Source organism: Macaca thibetana, chromosome 12 (genome assembly GCF_024542745.1).
Source record: "Macaca thibetana thibetana isolate TM-01 chromosome 12, ASM2454274v1, whole genome shotgun sequence".
NCBI classification, from domain to species: domain Eukaryota; kingdom Metazoa; phylum Chordata; class Mammalia; order Primates; family Cercopithecidae; genus Macaca; species Macaca thibetana.
Window position 1 is genome coordinate 69317408 of NC_065589.1, and position 19805 is coordinate 69337212.

The 19805-nt window shown below is 41.4% G+C and overlaps 2 protein-coding genes across 2 annotated transcripts in view; one reads left to right on the forward strand and one right to left on the reverse strand.

Moving 5' to 3' along the window:
* The window catches only part of SP9 (Sp9 transcription factor), a 921284-nt gene that overhangs the window by 731385 nt on the left and 170094 nt on the right, over positions 1-19805 (reverse strand). The window lies entirely within an intron of this gene.
* Positions 15748-17872, forward strand: LOC126932677 (heterogeneous nuclear ribonucleoprotein L). Its single transcript, XM_050751771.1, has one exon. It carries the CDS (start codon positions 15754-15756, stop codon positions 17521-17523), a length of 1770 nt encoding a protein of 589 aa, XP_050607728.1. The 5' UTR covers positions 15748-15753; the 3' UTR covers positions 17524-17872.

Below are 19805 nucleotides of genomic sequence, written 5' to 3' on the forward strand. Positions count from 1 at the left end.
ATTGGGTGGGAATCAATGAAGACTTTCTTGTCAGCCATGTTGCTTTGGTCTTTCAAATAATGAGAATATATTGGATATTATAGTGTTGAAAATTTTAAACTATTGATCTAATCAATTCTTCTTATTTTACAATTGACAAAATGAGTTTCAAAAATGTGACCTAATTGTCTGAATCACACATGTTATTGGCAGAGGTGAGATGAGATGTTAAGTCTTCTACATCCTACTCCCATGCTTATTCTAGTTCCCTTGTGCACTCACAGCTGGTTTAAAGGGATCTCCACCACCTTTTGGATTGATCCTTCTGCCAGATCCATTTTAAATTATTAAATTGCATTATGTTTGCACATGACATACAGTTACATAGGCCAAATCATTTTACAAGTATCCTAACAAACCATCATCACTTCTTACATATGGTCAGAAAGAGATAGTAAAAGAAACTGATTTCCATAGGATATCAAGGTCAGAAGCATTTTTTATTTTTGACCTCCTTTTGTTCTACAAAATCATGCTGCCTGTTCCAGTTGTATTTTGAGTAGTAGCTCTAAAATACAATTAATCAGGATCAGAAACTACTACTGGGCAACACTCCCTTGAGTAGTAGAGTAGGGACTCTGGAGTCAGACGACCAGGTCCAAATACTTTTACCACTTACCCGCTGTGTGACTTGTGCCAAGTTGTTTAACCTACCCAAGTCTCAGTGTCTGGTCTATAAAATGGGATTAGAATCATAACAATATCACTTCTTAGGATTATTGTAATAATGTATGTAAAAGCACTGAGCTCTGTGCCTGGCACAATTCGATGTTAGCTATTATTCTCCTTACTGGATGATTCTCATAAGAGGGTCTCCTTTTTAGGTGTGGAGCTACTTATTCCAAAACAGGAACTCTCCATGAGGAAATGGAGAGTGCCAGGGAACTTCTACTCAGATGAAGTTTCAGGCTGTGTTTTCCCGATTAAGGGCAAGACATCAAAGAGGAACATGTCAGGGAGAAACCCGTCACCACTCTCCGTGTCCCATGATGGCCAGTTCCCCTTGTGGACAGATCTCTTGTCACTTATTCATCTTATAATTTCATGGGGTGGTGGGGGTAGGGGAGCAAGGTAAAATAGATGCTGAAAGCCCAAAGAGTAGCTGTAGGGATGAGGAAAACTTTAATTTAATCACAATTAAGGATTCTAAATTTATTGGAGGGTACATTCCAAAAAATCCTTCCAACTCCATCAGCCTCCTCACAGCTGTGACAATCACATGCCTCCCTAGCACAGAGGTTCTCTGACTTCAGGGTGCATGTGGGTCAGCACGCATGCCTGTACAATGAAGACTCCTGGGTTGTATCCCTTGAAATTTTGAAATTCCTAGGTTATATCCCTTGAAACTCAGTTAGCATGGCTTTTGCACACTGAGTGTCCCAGTGTGCCTTTGGACTACCTGCTTCAGAATCGACTGTAGCTTCCTGGCCAGGTGCAGTGGCTCACATCTCTAATCCCAGCACTTGGAGAGGCTGAGGCAGGCAGATCACTTGATGTCAGGAGTTTGAGACCAGCCTGGCCAACATGGTGAAACCTCGTCTCTACTAAAAGTACAAAAATTAGCCTGGTGTGGTGGTGCATGCCCAGCTACGGGGGAGACTGAGTCAGTAGAATTGCTTGAACCTGGGAGGTGGAGGTTGCAGTGAGCTGAGATCTTGCCACTGCACGGTAGCCTGGGCAACAGAGCAAGACTCCATCAAAAAAAAAAAAAAAAAAAAAGTGTAGCTTCCTAGACAATCCTGATAAACATTCATGTGTGAGAACCACTGGAAAAGACCTTGCAAACTTGGCCTCCTCTGGGGGCAGATTAACTAGGTAACAAGGTTACAAAGAGGCATTGTGCCATAACGCCATAACAACCTGGATGCAGAGGGAACCCGATTCTAGCAATTCCTTGGCCAACAGGGGTCAATTCTCAGAAGGTTGAAATGCTAGTCTATTTTTCACTGTTGGAGTCTGACTTAGTAACTCAGAGTTAGAATCTTTCTTTCCTCCTTGAACAATCAGACCACTGAGCCAAGAGTTTCTTTATGGTGTTGATTTATCAAATAAGTCACATCAATCTAAGATTAGCCCCGTCAAGAATTGTGTGTTATTTATTGATAACTTTAGTTAAGAAGAGCTCATAAAAATTTCGATACTTCCCTAACACAAGCAGAGGGTAACATTTTTATGATGCAATAAACTCTCATTCCTCAGCATGGCAGATAAGGTTGCATGAGTGCTAAGGGATCCTTGCAGTGATCAAATTTGTACTGTTGAACATTTCAAATAAAATTACCATAGTGAAAACCTTTTTGCACAGGCTAATGAGACTTTAAGTAAGATCAACCAGGAGGCAGATCCAATCACTCACATAAGCCTTCATATGTAACTCAGGGCTCTCTGGTTTAAGAAACAAACTGCTCAATGAGAAAAAGACCAACAACCCAATAGAAAAACGAGTATAGCACTTGGGAAAAAATGCTCAGCTTCACTTCTAATAAAATAAATGCAAACTTCAAGAAACTACTTTTACCTGTCAGATTGATAAAGATCAAGAAATTGTGATGGGCAAGAGTCCTGTACGTCATTGCTGAGAATATAAATTAAAAGACAGGTTTTGGAAGGAAGGTTGACAATGTCTATCAAAAATTTAAGTATAATGAAATAGACTCAGCAATTTCACTTCTATGAATTCTTTATTCTTTTAGAATGTATGCACAGTAGCACTAGCATTGTTTATAATAGTAAATGTCTGAAACAATCTAGATGTCCATCAATGGGCTACTGGTTAAATACACTTTGGTATTTCCGTATGATAGAGCAGTATTCAGCCACTAAAAACAAAGAGCTACATCTCAACAAACAAGTATAGAAAAAATTCCAAGATCTATAGTGTACAAAAAAAGCTACCATTTATGTTGCAGGCACTGTTCTAAATCCTTTACACTTTTTAATTAATTTAATGGTCAAGTCTATGAAGTAGTACCATGCTAATGGTACATCTCAGTTTCTGTGATGAGGACACTAAGGCCCAGAGAGATTAAGTAACTTGCCCAAGGTCACACAGCTACTATACAGCAGAACCAGGATTCCAACCCAAACTCCAGAGTCCAAAGCTTGTGCTTTAACCACTGAAATGTATATAGTATGCTGCTATTAGTGAAAAACAAAACAAAACAAAACAAAACCTCCTCACTTATCTCAACATATGCACACGCATCACAAACTTATACATTCAGAGAATCTCTCCTGAAAGACAAATGTGAAGGCAATCACTGGGATTGCCTTTAGGATGATGAATTCATGTCTGCAGGTCAGGTAGTGAAAAGGAAATACTTTAATTATGTTTCACTCTTCAAATTTTTTACTTGGTCATATATAATATTCCTCCATCTACCAGTTCCCACTAAGAAGCATACAGATAGCAACATTAACAGGTCACAACCTGTGCTGTGTAGGTCACAGAAATGGGTGTCTCTAAGGTGGGCTGCAGAGATTGAGGAATTCCACATCTCCACACGTGAAGTCCTGCTTTTTCAAAAATAAAACATTTCATGCAGAGAATTAAAATTGTACTTGTCACAGATCGTGGACAGCTAGAGGACCCTGATTTTATCTGCTTGGTTTTTCCCCAGTGAGGAATTAAGTCTTCTCTGAAACTGTTTATTTCCAAGCATAGAACATATTCCTAATAGTCTTCCCCAGGTGGATCTGAGGTTCTGGGTGGAAATCCCAGAGGGCAATGTAGTGAAGGTCCATGGACATTTATGGGAAATGTTAGAGGCCAATTTGGGGTGATTTTGGAAGCTCTGATTTTGTCCAATGTCCATGGTAACCATTTTAACTTTTGGTGCTTATATAAACAGAAATACTAGAGAGAGAGAGATGTAAGATTAAAGAGCCATGGACCAAAGCAAACGCAAGCCGGTATGGAGTTTCCACAGCTACACAAAGAAAATGGTGGGGCAAACCAGATGAGTCAACAATCATTGGAAAAGAAGAGCTGGTTGTTTGAAACCTGTGGGTTGTGAAGGAGTGCCAGTTTTCACCAGCCTCAGACATAAACACTGACGCTGTCAGCCTCCTCAAGGGTGTGCTGTGTGTATAGCTCTCCGGTGTGTTTTCTACTTAAGCTGCAAGCCAAGAAGGGGCATTATATCAGTTGCTGTCCCAAAATATTGGACACCACAGTGTGTGGCCCCAACCCTTATCCTGAAAACGAAAGCTCTGTCCGGAGCCTCTAAGTCTCTAAGGAAAGGGAAAACCCCTGAGGCCTGAACTGGTTCTGAGTTTGTGTGACTCCAACAAAGAAAGAAGTAAGCATTCTGGAGCTTCACTTCTCAAAGACCTTTTCAGAGCAAATTCTCAGAGGTCATCAGAAACTCCATGGTGACCTGGAACTTTTCAATTTCTTGGGGAGTTGCCTAAAGACATAGGGCCACTCGATTTGCCCTGTCAGAGCCCTCCCTGGAGTCTGGGGATACATAAGTTATAAATATCTAGGATACTGGCTTTGGCACCTTCCCTCCTGCAAGTGAGTGTGTGTATATTTGCATGGCAATCCACCAGCCATTGCTCCAGCACCTTCCGTCAGCCACTTACTCACCCAACCTTATTCTGCCTCTTGTTTCTGGTATAGGTTCCATTTCTCTGGAGCTTCCCTGGTGGGTGTCATTAACTCTATTTATAGCTGATCATATCTGAGACTGCCAGGTAGCTTCTTGTGGTGAAGTGAATATAGACTCTGGAGTCAGATGATCGAGTTTAAAGCTGTCTCATGTATCAGTTGGGTGACCCAGATACATTTTCTTAATCTCTCTCTGCCTCTCTTTTTTAATCTGTAAAATGGAGATGTAACAGTACCTACATCATAGGGTTGATTTAAGAATGTAAATGAGAGAATGTATATAGTCGACAGCATTTTCTTCACTTTGGATTTACACAAGAGGAATTAAAGCATAAGTAAAAGATTTAAAACACGAGGAAGGCATTCTTGGTAGTAAGCATTAACATTGGCTTAGATTACTAAGAGAAGGCATGGAATTAACTTGGAATATAATTCTTCTCTTGAGATAATTTAGGTGTTTTAACTTGGTGATAGTCAATAGAACAAATAACCTTGACCCAGAGGCTGCATCGTGGGGTCAGAAAAAACCCAGAGTCCTGCTCTTTTGGTAGTAGGAAGCCAGAGTTTTATGAGCTAATCTCCCAAATGTGCCATGTAAGTGCTGGCTGAAGGGTAGGTACAAGAAGACAGCTTGAGAACCGCATCCTTCTTCTGCTCCATCCTTATGTTTCTGTTGCACAAATGCAGCAAAATGAGTAGCAATATTTTCATTGAAAACATGCCTCATGCAAATCAGTTTGGTAAATATGGAATTTAGCCTTTATAAAAGAGCACCTGTTCTCCCCCCTCCCCAATTCCTCCATTTAATTTTTGCATTCAGATGTGCTCTGCGCTTGCATAAGCCTACTCCCATGCACTATTACAAGAACAGACTTGCTGGTTTTGAATCCAGCCGAACACACACCCCAATTTTTCAAGAAAAAAATCTTCTCTAAAAATTAGAGGCACCTGCATATTGGTTTTCTAGTGGCCCTGAAGAATATCCCCACAGTAGCAAAACATATTGACATTTTTTAAACGCGAGGACATTGAGGGTTGACACAGACTCTCTGCAAAAGAAGAGAGGCAGCTGGATGGAGAGAAAGGTCATTTGTGGTCTACACAGACCTCAGTACCTGGAAGTGGTTCTAATCTCCCCTCTGGGATATGGTAATGGTTGGGTTAACTGCTCTTCTCTACTTAGGATCTGGGATTTTAACCCAGTTGTGGTTGGTCTGGGTGGTTTCCTTTTTCCCTCACCATCAGAGGGATATTTTAAAATCACAAACAGAACCTGGGGAGAGGAGGCCCAATTTGACATCTTTGAACCTTGATGGGGCCACTTTATAGATTCAGATTTACAGGGATTGTTGGGTGGGGATTTGCAACCCAGGAGAGCCTTTTAGTGCCTTTCATAGAGGGACACAGAATCAGAGTTTCCTGAAATGGCGTTTTTTGTGTGAGACCTGTCAATAGAAATATCAAACTGTGAATATACAATTGAACTTTATTATCCCCTTTGATTTTGTAACTACATAGGTATGACAGACAGAAGCTGATTTTAAAAGAATCTCACAATTGCTAGCGTGTCCCTTGTATGAATCCCACGGCTGGAAGTTTTTCTGTAAATCGGCATCTTCAGGTAGGGGCTGTGCAGGTGCCTCCCACTGACTCTTGAGATACGTTTTAATTAAGGAACATGACATCTCTTAGCTTTCTGGTACAGAGAGGAAGTGCCCTTGTGTTCTGAAACGCGGCTCCAGAGACGGTATTGTGAGGCTCCATATTTACTCTCGGCACAACTTTCATTTCAAAGATTCTTACTTTGTAAGCCAAAGGGTTTTTTTTTTCCTTTTCTTTCTTTCTTTCTTTTTTTCTTTCTGCTTATCCCTGAAATGGACTGAACCTGAAATTCAAGAGTCAAGCTGTGCTCTTTCTGCCTCTGACATCGTTAGAAAGTCAAAAGGTGGGAGCTGGCCTTCAAACGATTGGCCTCAAAATGAAAATCTTACCCCACTGAGGGATTCAGAGAGTTGGAGCCAAGCTCTCCTCTCACCTGCAGTATCAGGAGGTCAAACCAAAGGACCACACTCTTCCTGGTGCTCTCAGTTGCTTAAAGTCACAGGAAGTACGGCTCCTGACACAGCTCACGCTTGACATTACTTGTCTAATTCTTTCCTCCCCAAAGCCTACATCTTGGTAAAAGAGAGAATTTCACAGACTCTTTGTGAATGAAGTTGTTACTAAGGATGCTTTCAATTTAAACCATTTGAGTGGAAGTTGCTAGGAGTAACACAGATTGGGAAAGGGAAGAACACACCTAGCTAAGGGTCACAAAAACCAAGGCCAACGTACTAAGTGTGACCCGAGATCAGGCTTTTGATCTATTTCTGCATCTATACAATAAAGGGGCTAGAGCAGATGATCTATAAAAATCCTTTTGGTTCTCAGATTCTGTGACTGCAGATAGATGTCAAAGAATTAATGGAGAGATGGATGAGGTATAAAATATAGCCATTGCCTAGGATGCCCTCCAAAATGATGACAGGGCTTGCTTCTGGAAAGAGGAGTGGACTAGTATTCAGATAGTGGACAGGTGGATTTTAAATGTATCTGCATTAAAAAAAAATTTAGAATGGGCCCAAATGTGCATCCCATCCTAGCAAGTTGCAAAGTAATGCATACAGTCTGGTATTATTTATTTAAAATGTGCTCACACTTACCACTATTCCACACATTTGCATATACAGGCATATACATGAATGTACGTACACAAAAAAGCTATGAAAGTATACACACCAACTTGACAGTGTTGATTACTTCAGGAAGTGCAAGGTATATGCTGGGCGATGATGGTGAAAGATAATTTTAGACTCATCTGCGATACTTTAATGTGGTAGAGGAAGAAATCCATTCATGTATTTCTTATCAAATGAAATCATACAATTTATACATGTGAGATTTAAGGGCAAAGCCTACATATTTATCTGTGTGTATATATGTATGTGCAAACACACACACAACAGCTTTGCCCAAAATAGGAATTTGTGTTGTAATTGGAGAAATGTCAAACGTGTGAACACTCAACAGCTGTCACGGTCAGAAAGCTCGACTCAACTCCTCCAGGAAGCCTTTTCTAACTATTACACTGCCATTGACCTTGCCCTTCTTAATGTCTACTTTCAGTATCATCTCTCACCTCACCACACCTCTTCTTCCTCCCAGGGTGTCTTTGGGGTCCAGCTTTATAGATCCCTGAAATAGACACTGCCATAAGATTTCATTCAAAGTTTGTACCTTGGAGGCACAAGCTCTAGCACCTTACACGATTTGTTATTTCTCTCCCCACATCACTCAGCCCAGCCCTCAAGGGGCATGTCTCCTACCTCCTATTTCTCTGCCATAAGAATCCCTGGGGAGCCTACTCACTTACTAAGTTCTGAGACCCCATCTACAGCCACTACATTAGAATCTCTAGGTGAGGGCACCAGGAGTCCGATTTGTAACCAGCACCTCAGGTGATGGTTATGTCAGGTCCAGTTAGGAACCACAACTCTGAGATGTGACATGGCCCCTGCATTATACCAAGGAGAGAAAGAAACACATTCATCTCCCATGCGCGAGGTATTAATAACAGCTTAGATTCTCATACACTCATAGATCCAGAAAGGAAAGCAATTTGGCGCTAGACATCAAAAACCTCTTAAAAGTGCATAAGGTTTTATCAAGCAATGCACTTTTCCTTTTCTTTCTTTCTTTTTTTCACTTGTAGGCATCCTGATGAAAACAATAGAAAGTGAACGTAGGCATTTATATATAGATATTCATTATGTGATTGTTCATGCTTAAGTATGAAAATGGTTAAATGAACTGTGATTCTTCCACATAGGAGTACTATACAGCCATCAAAAAAGGGAGTTTTTAAGTACATGGTTGTGCTTAAGGCCAAATGTTAAGGAAATAATCAGGTGTCACGGAATCGGAACTGTCTTGTGAGCATGATCTTTCTGTAACTAACAATAAAAGGCTAAAATAATACAGGGGAGGGAAAGATGAGTAGAAAGAGAGTTCCTAAAGAGAGAGATCCCTGATAGATGCAGAGGTAATTGACATCAGCCAGTCCCCAGCCCTGCCATGGGATCCCTCCAGTACCAGTAATAAAGGAAAACTGAGCAGGCAATTTGGTTGGCGACGTGGGAGGCGGAATATCACACAGCTGCTTTACCCGCAGCTGTATTGGCTTTGCAGTGTTGACAGTTTGAAAAAAGAGGAAGACAAATAGGAAATAAAACCTTGTCTTGGGCTGGGAAATAAGCAGCTGGGATGTGACCCACCCAGGGAGGCTTGCTTTGATTAGTAGAAGTTACTGATTTAACTTGAATTTCAGACCTGTAATTTTTATCTTTTAATGAATTTTCCATTATTTGGAGTTTTTCTTTCCCCTGGGGCTTCTAAGTATTTTTTAAAACCAGTATTTATTTCTATATATTTTATTCCATGCTTTGAGAAATCTCCATAAACAAAATCACTGTAATATATATTTTCCATTGAGGATTCCATACCCTCTACCCCAACTACTCTCTTCTCACCACCCCCAAATAGTAAGTAAACTCTTCATGCTGTTGAAAAGCTAAGCTGATATACACAGAAAAAATAAGTGGCAGATGAAGTAATTATTTAGCGAACTTCAGCTGGGTAGACAATCTGTCTAACGGATACCATAAAATGTTTTTTTATAACATAAAGTTTTTTCTCAGTAGCTGTCCTTTTTCTCTCTTTATTTTGTGGCCAAAAATATGTGAATGACAGCCTCAACTCTCCCTTTCACTTCGGCCGAAATCATCTTGTTACCACTACTTAGGTCAGATGTCAAGTAATTAAGAGAATGATATTAACACATCAATTCTGAGAATTCTCTGTTGTGTGAAAGCATCTATTTTAGAACTCTTGCAGGTGGCTGCAGCTCACAAAGCCTGTCAGATGTTACTGGATGCAAAAAGGTTCAAGGGCTGCTTGTGTTTTTCAAATGTTATCTAAGGAATCTTTTCACAAATCCCTGCTATTGTTCAACATAATTTTCGTGGTTCTTGGGGACTTAAATGCAAGTGAACAATTTTAAAGAAACCAAAATATGACAAAGGAAATAATGGCCCACTATTATAAAGCATTCTCTTCTTTTTCGTTCCGGCCCTCCTCCACCTTTCAAGCCACTGCCCTAGGCTGGCTGATGCAACTTATGTCTCAGAGTGCTTAAAATTTTACAGTTTTGACTACATTGGTTTAATAGAACATTTGAAGCACTATGCACATACTAGATTATCATCAATTAAAGGGATTTATTTTTCTTTTTTTTAAAGAACTTGACATTGAAGAGCCATGCATGGCTGTTGGGTCAGGCTCATTTGATCGGTTTCATACCAGCTTGATAGTAATTACAATCTTTATGGAATAAGACAGTGAATGTGACAGTGCTCTATGCTTGGCCAAGGAAAAGCACTTGAAATAATTTCAATCTCTTAAATTATTTATTAATGTTTAAAAAGCAAATAAAAGTACATTTATTTCTTCCATCTTACTTTACTGTTTTCCTCTTGTTAATCTACCTCAAAGCCTTCTTATTACTTTTTAAAGTCTTTTTCAGAGTTCCTGAGTTTCTACTCTAGTTTCTTTTTCATCCTGCACATAATAATAATGATGATGATAGTTGATATTTATTAAGTAATTACTATATGCAGGGCATGGAACCAAGCACTTTACACATATTAATTCATTTAAAATTCTCAACAGCCCCATGAGGTCAGTACTGCTATTATTTCCATTTTCCAGATAAGGATGTTTGCCCGAGGTCCACAGCTAATAAGTGGCAGAGCCAGGTTCAGGACCTAGGATTTTCAATTCCTAACATCATGCTGTTAACCACTACAGTGGATTATAAATATACATTTTCCACACTGGGAGATACTGGTCTCTCTTCCTACCTATACAAACAGCAACTCATTTGCAAAAAAAGGGAGAATTTCCTGCTAATACTCATTAGATTCAATTATGTTTATGATTTATAAGATTTGACACAATAGACAGTATTATTTATATATTTAACTGTAGCTTTGATGGTTTAACATTTCTGTGCTTAAAATAAAGTGCTTTTTCATTGGTTTATTAATTTATTTCTTTAGAACTATTTGACGTGATGTGCCTCTAATCTTCACTCATTTCACGTAGAAAGAGCCAACGAAAATGCATTTGTTAATTAAACCTAAATAGAACACACTTACGAGATCTTCATGGGGGAAATAGGCAATTCTCCTAGCAACTAAAGCTCATCTAAGAAGTTCGTTCCAGGGAAAATGAGACCAGGAAACCCAAACATGGTGTTTTGCCTCCAATATACCATGCTACCACTACCACCACCATCCATGATTTGGGGAGAAAAGGCTGTCAATAGAGGAAAAATGGAGACTTTCTCCATTTCTAGTGACTAGACTATCACATGACAAGCAGGAAGTGATGAAAATCCAGACTAGTGATGGGCCAGTCTTGCAGGCTGGATGAGTGGTTGATGCTAAAATTGAGTGTGTCAAGTAAAAAGTGGAGTTAGAAACAGTTAAGGCAAAACATCAGGTCAGCTCAGCAGCAGGAGGAGAAGTTAAGACGGAAGGAACAGGGATTAATGCAAGAAACAGATTTTGCAAACAAGTCCAAGGATAAAGGACACAAGAGTTGACAGTGAGTCTAGGTCAGGAAATGAAGGTAAAGAAGCCATGATTCTCCGTCAACCCATGCAGACTTCGGTACCTAGAGTGGGACCTCTTCCAGAGACCTCAAGCTCTTTATTTTTCTAGTGTCCCCTTCTATTCATGAGGCTTAATCTGCTGAACCTGGTAGATGGCCCAGACCCTATTTCAAGAAAAGAAAATAAAAATAAATGTTTAAGAATGTGAAAAAGCTTCAAAAAAACAAATTAAACTTTTGCCAATTTATTTTTTCCACGAGAATCATTAGAGAGGGATAATAAAATTTGAGAGCTCCATATTTATAAACTTATGTGTCTAGGGTTGGCAAGAACTCTAAAGATGGTCATTCTCTCTGCTCTGGATGACATCAGCTCAATTGTGATGGAACCCACAGTTGGATAAAGGCATGGTCATACCTATGCAAGAGAGAGGCCAACACAGCATCCAAATAAAGTGCCAAGAGCCCCCAGTTCAGAAAGCCATGACCTTAGGACAAAGCCAAATCCAAGAACTGAGACAAATGCTTATTTCCCAGAATGAGATTTGGTGGCAGGGTTTACTGCCAAAGCTTTCCTTGTTGATATGGTTTTGCCAAACCGTATCAATGAGGATAGCTTTGGCTGTGTCCCCACCCAAATCTCATCTTGATTGTAGCTCCCATAATTTCCACGTGTTGTGGGAAGGGATCTAATGGGAGATAATTGAATCATGGAGGCAGTTTCCCCCATACAGTTCTCATGGTGGTGGATAAGTCTCATGAGATCTGATGGTTTTATAAGGTGAAACCGCTTTCACGTGATTCTCATTTTCTCCTTGCCTGCCACCATGTAAGACATACCTTTCACCTTCCACCATGATTGTGAGGTCTCCCTAGCCACGTAGAAGTGTGAGTTCATTAAACCTCTTTTTCTTTATAAATTACCCAGTTTTTGAGTATGTCTTTATTAGCAGCATGAAAACACTTGTCTTCTTGGAACAAAGTTGGGAGCTTTGACAATAGCAACTCTCTGGCAAAGTTCTTTCACACCTCCAACCTATTTCCTTCTCTCCTTTTTTTGACCTTAAAAGTGATATTTATTAATTGGCCAGTTACACAAATTAGCTATCAATTCCAGGTCTGTCCCTTCACCTTCATCATAGCATATCAGGTGAATTGGTCTATAAACATCATTATTTCTCACATAAACCAACAGGATCCCTGACAATGCTCTAGTATTTGACCAAAATCACTGTAATCACCTTACTTCCTGTGGAAATTAGGGTTAATGGTTTCCTATTCTCCCAAGAGGTAAGGAAGCATAGAAATAAATATAAATACTATCTGCATGAAACATTGATCTAATCTTATATGTTTATATTTACAAGGCCATGTTAACAGTTAGTTTTTCATTATTTGGTCCTAGAGAACTGCCCAAATTATAGACAAAATCCCAGTAAGTGAACTTGGATTATTCCTGACTTCTCCCTGAAATACAGAACAGTTTCAGAATTTACAGCACACATCTTGTCAATGATGCTTTCATCTTAAACAAGATTTTATTAAAGCGGCAGCATAGACGCTGATGTCTAATTTCAATGGCATAATATGCCACTTAGAGTATGACAAATGAATATAAATTCCTGAGGTCAGTGTGAGATGTTTAAATATTAGGCCTTTGAAAATGAACCAGTCTCCTTAGAGGATTTATACTTTAGCCTCTTAATTTAAATTTAAGGTAATGGAGGCTTGCAAAATGTGTGGCTTGTCTAAGATTCACAACTCCTCAAGAAGAAAGCTGGGATTAGGTGGGAGCTTAGGTTTCCTCTCACATTAAACTGAGAGCCTTAGTTTCCTCACATATAAAATTAAAGAGCTGAGCTAGGGAATCAATCCTTAGGGAGGTCCCTCCCAGCTTTCAAATGCCCTGATTTTCCTATGCCTCACATGCTTACATTCAGTTCAGAGTTGCAAAGGCGTAGCAGCTTGACCATCAAAGCCTTAACCTTATAGCCTAGGTAGATCATTCACAAGTCTCTCAGAGCACAAACATCTCAGCATGGTCATGTTTGGCATTGGGTAAAGATCACTGAATCTCTACCCTATTCACTACATCCAGTTCACCCTCTTGTTCAAATCCTTTCTCTTTATCAGGAAGGCTGGACCTGTTGACTGAGGTCTGTGTCTACTTCCCTTTGATCCGAGCTCAGAGTACCCTGGCATGCCAGCCTGTCCCCAAAATGCCAGTACTCATAGGCCTCTCAACCCACTTGGGTGCTCTGGAGAGACTCCGGGCTCAAGGATGCTGACATAATTTGCAGGTCCAAGTACAAAATGAAAACGTGGGGCTGCTTGTCCATAATTTGTGGGGCCTAGTTCAAAATGCAAATACTGTTAAATATACTTAAGTGCAGTTTTTTTCCCTTCTTCCATGATCTCTCTCTCTTTCTTTCTCTCTCTCAACTTGTTATAGTCTGTGTTTTTTTTTTTTAAAAAAGTATCTAATGTTATTCTCAGAAACAAAATTTACATTTCAAATTATTGGCATAAATTTTACTGTTCAACTTTATATTGTGCAATGCCACTTTTGAATGCAAATATAAGAACATGTATGCAGAATCACTGAAATTATACAATTTGTATTTTGTAGTTTATACATGCATATGTATTTTGTTCTTACCAGAACAGTGGAAATGCTACATGCACATACACAAAACTACCTCAACTCTTTTTATTTTGCATCTTGTTTGATACACATGCATTCTACCAACACTTTCTATCTTCAGCTTACTGATGAGTGAGAAAGAACTGAAAGGAAAAAGAATTATGGGTTACTCTATCTTTCTCTTTCCTTTGATGTCATCTTTTTTAGCATAAGTGGTTGGCTAATATAGGAAAGTGATGTGAGTAGGTTAGAATATAACAGTGTCCCTTGGCCATTCATGTTTCTTAGAACACTATTTCCTTCATTCTGTGTTAGATACAAGTTCTGGTTCAAATAGAAAGTGTAGCCGGGCGCGGTTACTCATACCTGTAATCCCAGCACTTTGGGAGCCCGAGGTGGGCAGATCACTTGAGGTCAGGAGTTCGAGACCAACCTAACCCAAATGGCGAAACCACATCTCTACCAAAAATACAAAAATTAGCTGGGTGTGGTGGCAGGTGCCTGTAGTCCCAACTACTCAGGAGGCTGAGGCAAGATAATCACTTGAACCCAGGAAGCAGAATTTGCCATGAACCGAGATCATACCACGGCACTCCAGCCTGTGCGACAGAGCGAGCCTCCATTTCAACAAAAAAAAAAAAAAAAAAGAAAAAAGAAAAAAGAAAGAAACAAACGAAATGTGACCTCTCAAGGGTTCCAGCACCCCCACTTAATCAGTAATAGATGTAATGGGCTTACCAGGCACTCTCTTTTGGGTCTTGATGAACTCCCTCATATCAGGGGTCTGTAGGAATTCTATGCTCTTGAACATGGTGAATGCTATATGCAAATAGGGCACCAAGAAACAGTGCACGTGTATATTGCAATATTGCCTCTGCTCACACACATGCTCCATTGGACTTCAACACAAAACACAAGTTCAATGGTAAAGTCATGAAGGATTCAAAGACGGCAAACAGCAGAGCACTAAACCAAGCATGGGACCCTTCTGAGCGGGAATACTGTGCAGCTGCCCAGGTGGTACACCCATAACGTTGGCCCTGCCTGGCTGCATGCCCTGTGCAACTAGGACATTACCTGGTGGTATTCCGAAATGTAGGAACCTACACTACTGTCACTAGAAGGTAGTAAACAAAGATCCCACAGTACAGGGACAGCAAGAATCCTACTGACAGAATGGGACAGAATTCCTGGTGAGTATTCCTGGGCTTCAGTGCTGGGATGGATCCACTGATCTGACCAGTGCTCTGGGACACTTGTCCAATGCTGTCTCAGCAATCTTCGAGTTCTAGCACATCCCAGACCATGTAACAACCCTAGAAATGATTCCAATATGACTTAGACAGTCAGTGGACACAAAGCTCCTCTCTTATACTTCTCCTTTCCCTCCTTTTTATTTTCTGAACTACACTCACATTCTGCTGCCTCTTTTTACAAGAATGGAATAGAATAGCCCTCTTCCAATGTGGAGAAATAGGAACGCTTTTACATTGTTGGTGGGAGTGTATATTAGTTCAACCATTGTGGAAGAGAGTGTGGCGATTCCTCAAGGATCTAGAACCAGAAATACCATTTGACCCAGCAATCCCATTACTGGGTATATACCCAAAGGATTATAAATCATTCTACTATAATGACACATGCACATGTATGTTTATTGCAGCACTATGTACAATAGCAAAAACTTGGAACCAACCCAAATGCCCATCAATGATAGACTGGATAAAGAAAATATGGCGGCGCCGCCATGTCGCGGAGGCTGCTGCCCCGGGCGGAGAAGCGGCGTCGGCGGCTGGAGCAGAGGCAGCAGCCGGACGAGCAGCGGAGGCGGTCGGGAGCGATGGTGAAGATGGCGGCGGCGGGCGGCGGAGGCGGCGGTGGCCGCTACTACGGCGGCGGCAGTGAGGGCGGCCGGGCCCCTAAGCGGCTCAAGACTGACAACGCCGGCGACCAGCACGGAGGCGGCGGCGGTGGCGGTGGAGGAGCCGGGGCGGCGGGCGGCGGCGGCGGCGGGGAGAACTACGATGACCCGCACAAAACCCCTGCCTCCCCAGTTGTCCACATCAGGGGCCTGATTGACGGTGTGGTGGAAGCTGACCTTGTGGAGGCCTTGCAGGAGTTTGGACCCATCAGCTATGTGGTGGTAATGCCTAAAAAGAGACAAGCACTGGTGGAGTTTGAAGATGTGTTGGGGGCTTGCAACGCAGTGAACTACGCAGCCGACAACCAAATATACATTGCCGGTCACCCAGCTTTTGTCAACTACTCTACCAGCCAGAAGATCTCCCGCCCCGGGGACTCGGATGACTCCCGGAGCGTGAACAGTGTGCTTCTCTTTACCATCCTGAACCCCATTTATTCGATCACCACGGATGTTCTTTATACTATCTGTAATCCTTGTGGCCCTGTCCAGAGAATTGTCATTTTCAGGAAGAATGGAGTTCAGGCGATGGTGGAATTTGACTCTGTTCAAAGTGCCCAGCGGGCCAAAGCCTCTCTCAATGGGGCTGATATCTATTCTGGCTGTTGCACTCTGAAGATCGAATATGCAAAGCCTACACGCTTGAATGTGTTCAAGAATGATCAGGATACTTGGGACTACACAAACCCCAATCTCAGTGGACAAGGTGACCCTGGCAGCAACCCCAACAAACGCCAGAGGCAGCCCCCTCTCCTGGGAGATCACCCCGCAGAATATGGAGGGCCCCACGGTGGGTACCACAGCCATTACCATGATGAGGGCTACGGGCCCCCCCCACCTCACTACGAAGGGAGAAGGATGGGTCCACCAGTGGGGGGTCACCGTCGGGGCCCAAGTCGCTACGGCCCCCAGTATGGGCACCCCCCACCCCCTCCCCCACCACCCGAGTATGGCCCTCACGCCGACAGCCCTGTGCTCATGGTCTATGGCTTGGATCAATCTAAGATGAACTGTGATCGAGTCTTCAATGTCTTCTGCTTGTATGGCAATGTGGAGAAGGTGAAATTCATGAAAAGCAAGCCAGGGGCCGCCATGGTGGAGATGGCTGATGGCTACGCTGTGGACCGGGCCATTACCCACCTCAACAACAACTTTATGTTTGGGCAGAAGCTGAATGTCTGTGTCTCCAAGCAGCCAGCCATCATGCCCGGTCAGTCATACGGGTTGGAAGACGGGTCTTGCAGTTACAAAGACTTCAGTGAGTCCCGGAACAATCGGTTCTCCACCCCAGAGCAGGCAGCCAAGAACCGCATCCAGCACCCCAGCAATGTGCTGCACTTCTTCAACGCCCCGCTGGAGGTGACCGAGGAGAACTTCTTTGAGATCTGCGATGAGCTGGGAGTGAAGCGGCCATCTTCTGTGAAAGTATTCTCAGGCAAAAGTGAGCGCAGCTCCTCTGGACTGCTGGAGTGGGAATCTAAGAGCGATGCCCTGGAGACGCTGGGCTTCCTGAACCATTACCAGATGAAAAACCCAAATGGTCCATACCCTTACACTCTGAAGTTGTGTTTCTCCACCGCTCAGCACGCCTCTTAATTAGGTGCCTAGGAAGAGTCCCATCTGAGCAGGAAGGCATTTCTCTTTCCTTTATGCCATTTTTTGTTTTTTGTTTTTGTTATTTGCAAAAGATCTTGTATTCCTTTTTTTGTTTTGTTTTGTTTTTTTTTAATGCTAGGTTCTTAGAGGCTTAACCTTAATGGAAACGCTGAAAGTCTGCAGGGGGAGGGAGAAGGGAACTGATATCTCCCAAGATTAACCTTCACTTTTAAAAAATTACTGTACATGTGATTTTTTTTTTTTTTTTCCTGTTCATTCATTTGTGCTGCCCATGTACTCTTGGCACACACATTTCAATAAAATTGTTTGGAAAATAAAAAAAAAAAAAAAAAAAAAAAAAAGAAAATATGGCTCATATACACTATGGAATACTATGCAGCCATAAAAAAAGAACGTGAACTCATGTCCTTTGCATGGATGAAGCTGGAAACCATCATTCTCAGCAAACTAACACAGGAACAGACAACCAAACACCGTATGTTCTCATTCATAAGTGAGAGTTGAACAATGAGAACACATGGACACAGCAGGGGGAACATCACACACCAGGGCCTGTCGGAGGGTGGGGGACAAGGGGAGGGAGAGCGTTAGGACAAATACTTAGTGCATGTGGGGCTTAAAACCTAGATGATAGGTTGATGGGTGCAGCAAACCACCATGGCATGTGTATACCTATATAACAAACCTGTACATTCTGCACATGTATCCCAGAACTTAAAGTATAATAAAAATAAATACATTTTTTTTAAAAAGAATAGCCCTCTTCCCATACGCAGGGCTTAATAGAGGGGCTAAATTATAAGTCCTCTAAGAAGACTGGGTCCATTTCCAAGAGCCTCAGTGGCCTAGAGGAAGGTCTAGACCTTAGAAACCAAAAGTCCTGTCCACTCTCCATTGCTGAGGGAGAGCAGGGGAAGATAGTTGGGATTTTTGGAAATACCTACCATTCCTCCCCAAAGGCTAAGCAGGAGTTGCTGACTGGTATCTTCTTGCAAAATGTCAAATAATAAATCACAAATTAAGTGTTTGGCAGGTCACCCCGTTCTTAACATGCTTGCCAGATCACCCAGATACATGTAGGATCAGAGTTAAAGAAGGAGTGTTTCATCACAGGGAAAGTGGACTCCAAAATCAAGAGAGGATACTGAGACAGAGCTGAATAGGAAACTAAGTGCAATATGTCTTAAGCCCTCTTCTCATACACAGAAAGTTTGGGGTTTTGCCCCAGGGAAGTGGAATTCTATAAGCTACAGCTTATTTTTCTACAGTGTAAAGTTGGAGCTGTCTGATTTGAAATGTAAAATGTGGACCAGAAAGGGAATAAAAAGGTAATGTCTTAAGTGAGGATAAGTTGGCAACTAAGGAGGCAAGCAGGATTAGGCGGGCATCCAGATAGTGGATGTTGAAGACCCTTCCTCAGGTGCCAAGCAGGCTCCTCTTTTATAGGGATTGTACAGCTTCATCCAGGGCAAAACATGGGTTTTTTTTCTTCTTAAGGTCTTGAATACTTTTCGCCTTACCCTAACACACCACAACCACTACCTTTAGGTGAATCTGGAAATTCTCCCATGTTTTCTTAGCCAAAGCTTCTAATGTTCCATGGCTATCCATCTGGGTCAAACTTTTGTGGGTAAATTAGGATCTGGAATTGGCAATTACCTTGTTGACAAATAAATGAGACATAGCAGAGAATCTAGAAATAAACCCACATATATGTGGTCAACTGCATTTCAACAAAGGTTCCAAGGTAATTCAATGGGGAAGAGGATAATATTTCCAACAAATGGTGCTTTAAAAATTGTGTGTCTGTGCATAAAAAGACCCTGAGCCATTACCTCATAACATATAAAATAATTCATTGAAGTGTGTCTGGACCTAAATTTGAGGGCTAGAAATACAAATTTTCTGATGAAAATATAGAAGAAAATATTAACAGTCTTGGGATTGACAAAGATGTGATTCAAGTAGGATACAGAGAACACAAACTACAAAATACAAAAAGATTAATTGGACTTTCTGCACTTAAAAAATTCTGTTGAGAAAATAAAAAGATAAGCCTCAGGCTGGGAGAAAATGTTTGTAAAACATAAATCTGACAAAGGACTAGTATCCAGGATATGTAAATAACTCTTCCAACTTAATAATATGAAGATAAACTTTTTTCTAATGGGCAAAAGATGTGAATAAATGCTTCACCAAAGAAAGTAAACAAATGGCAAATATGCACATGAAAAGATGCTCATTATCATTAGTTATTAGGG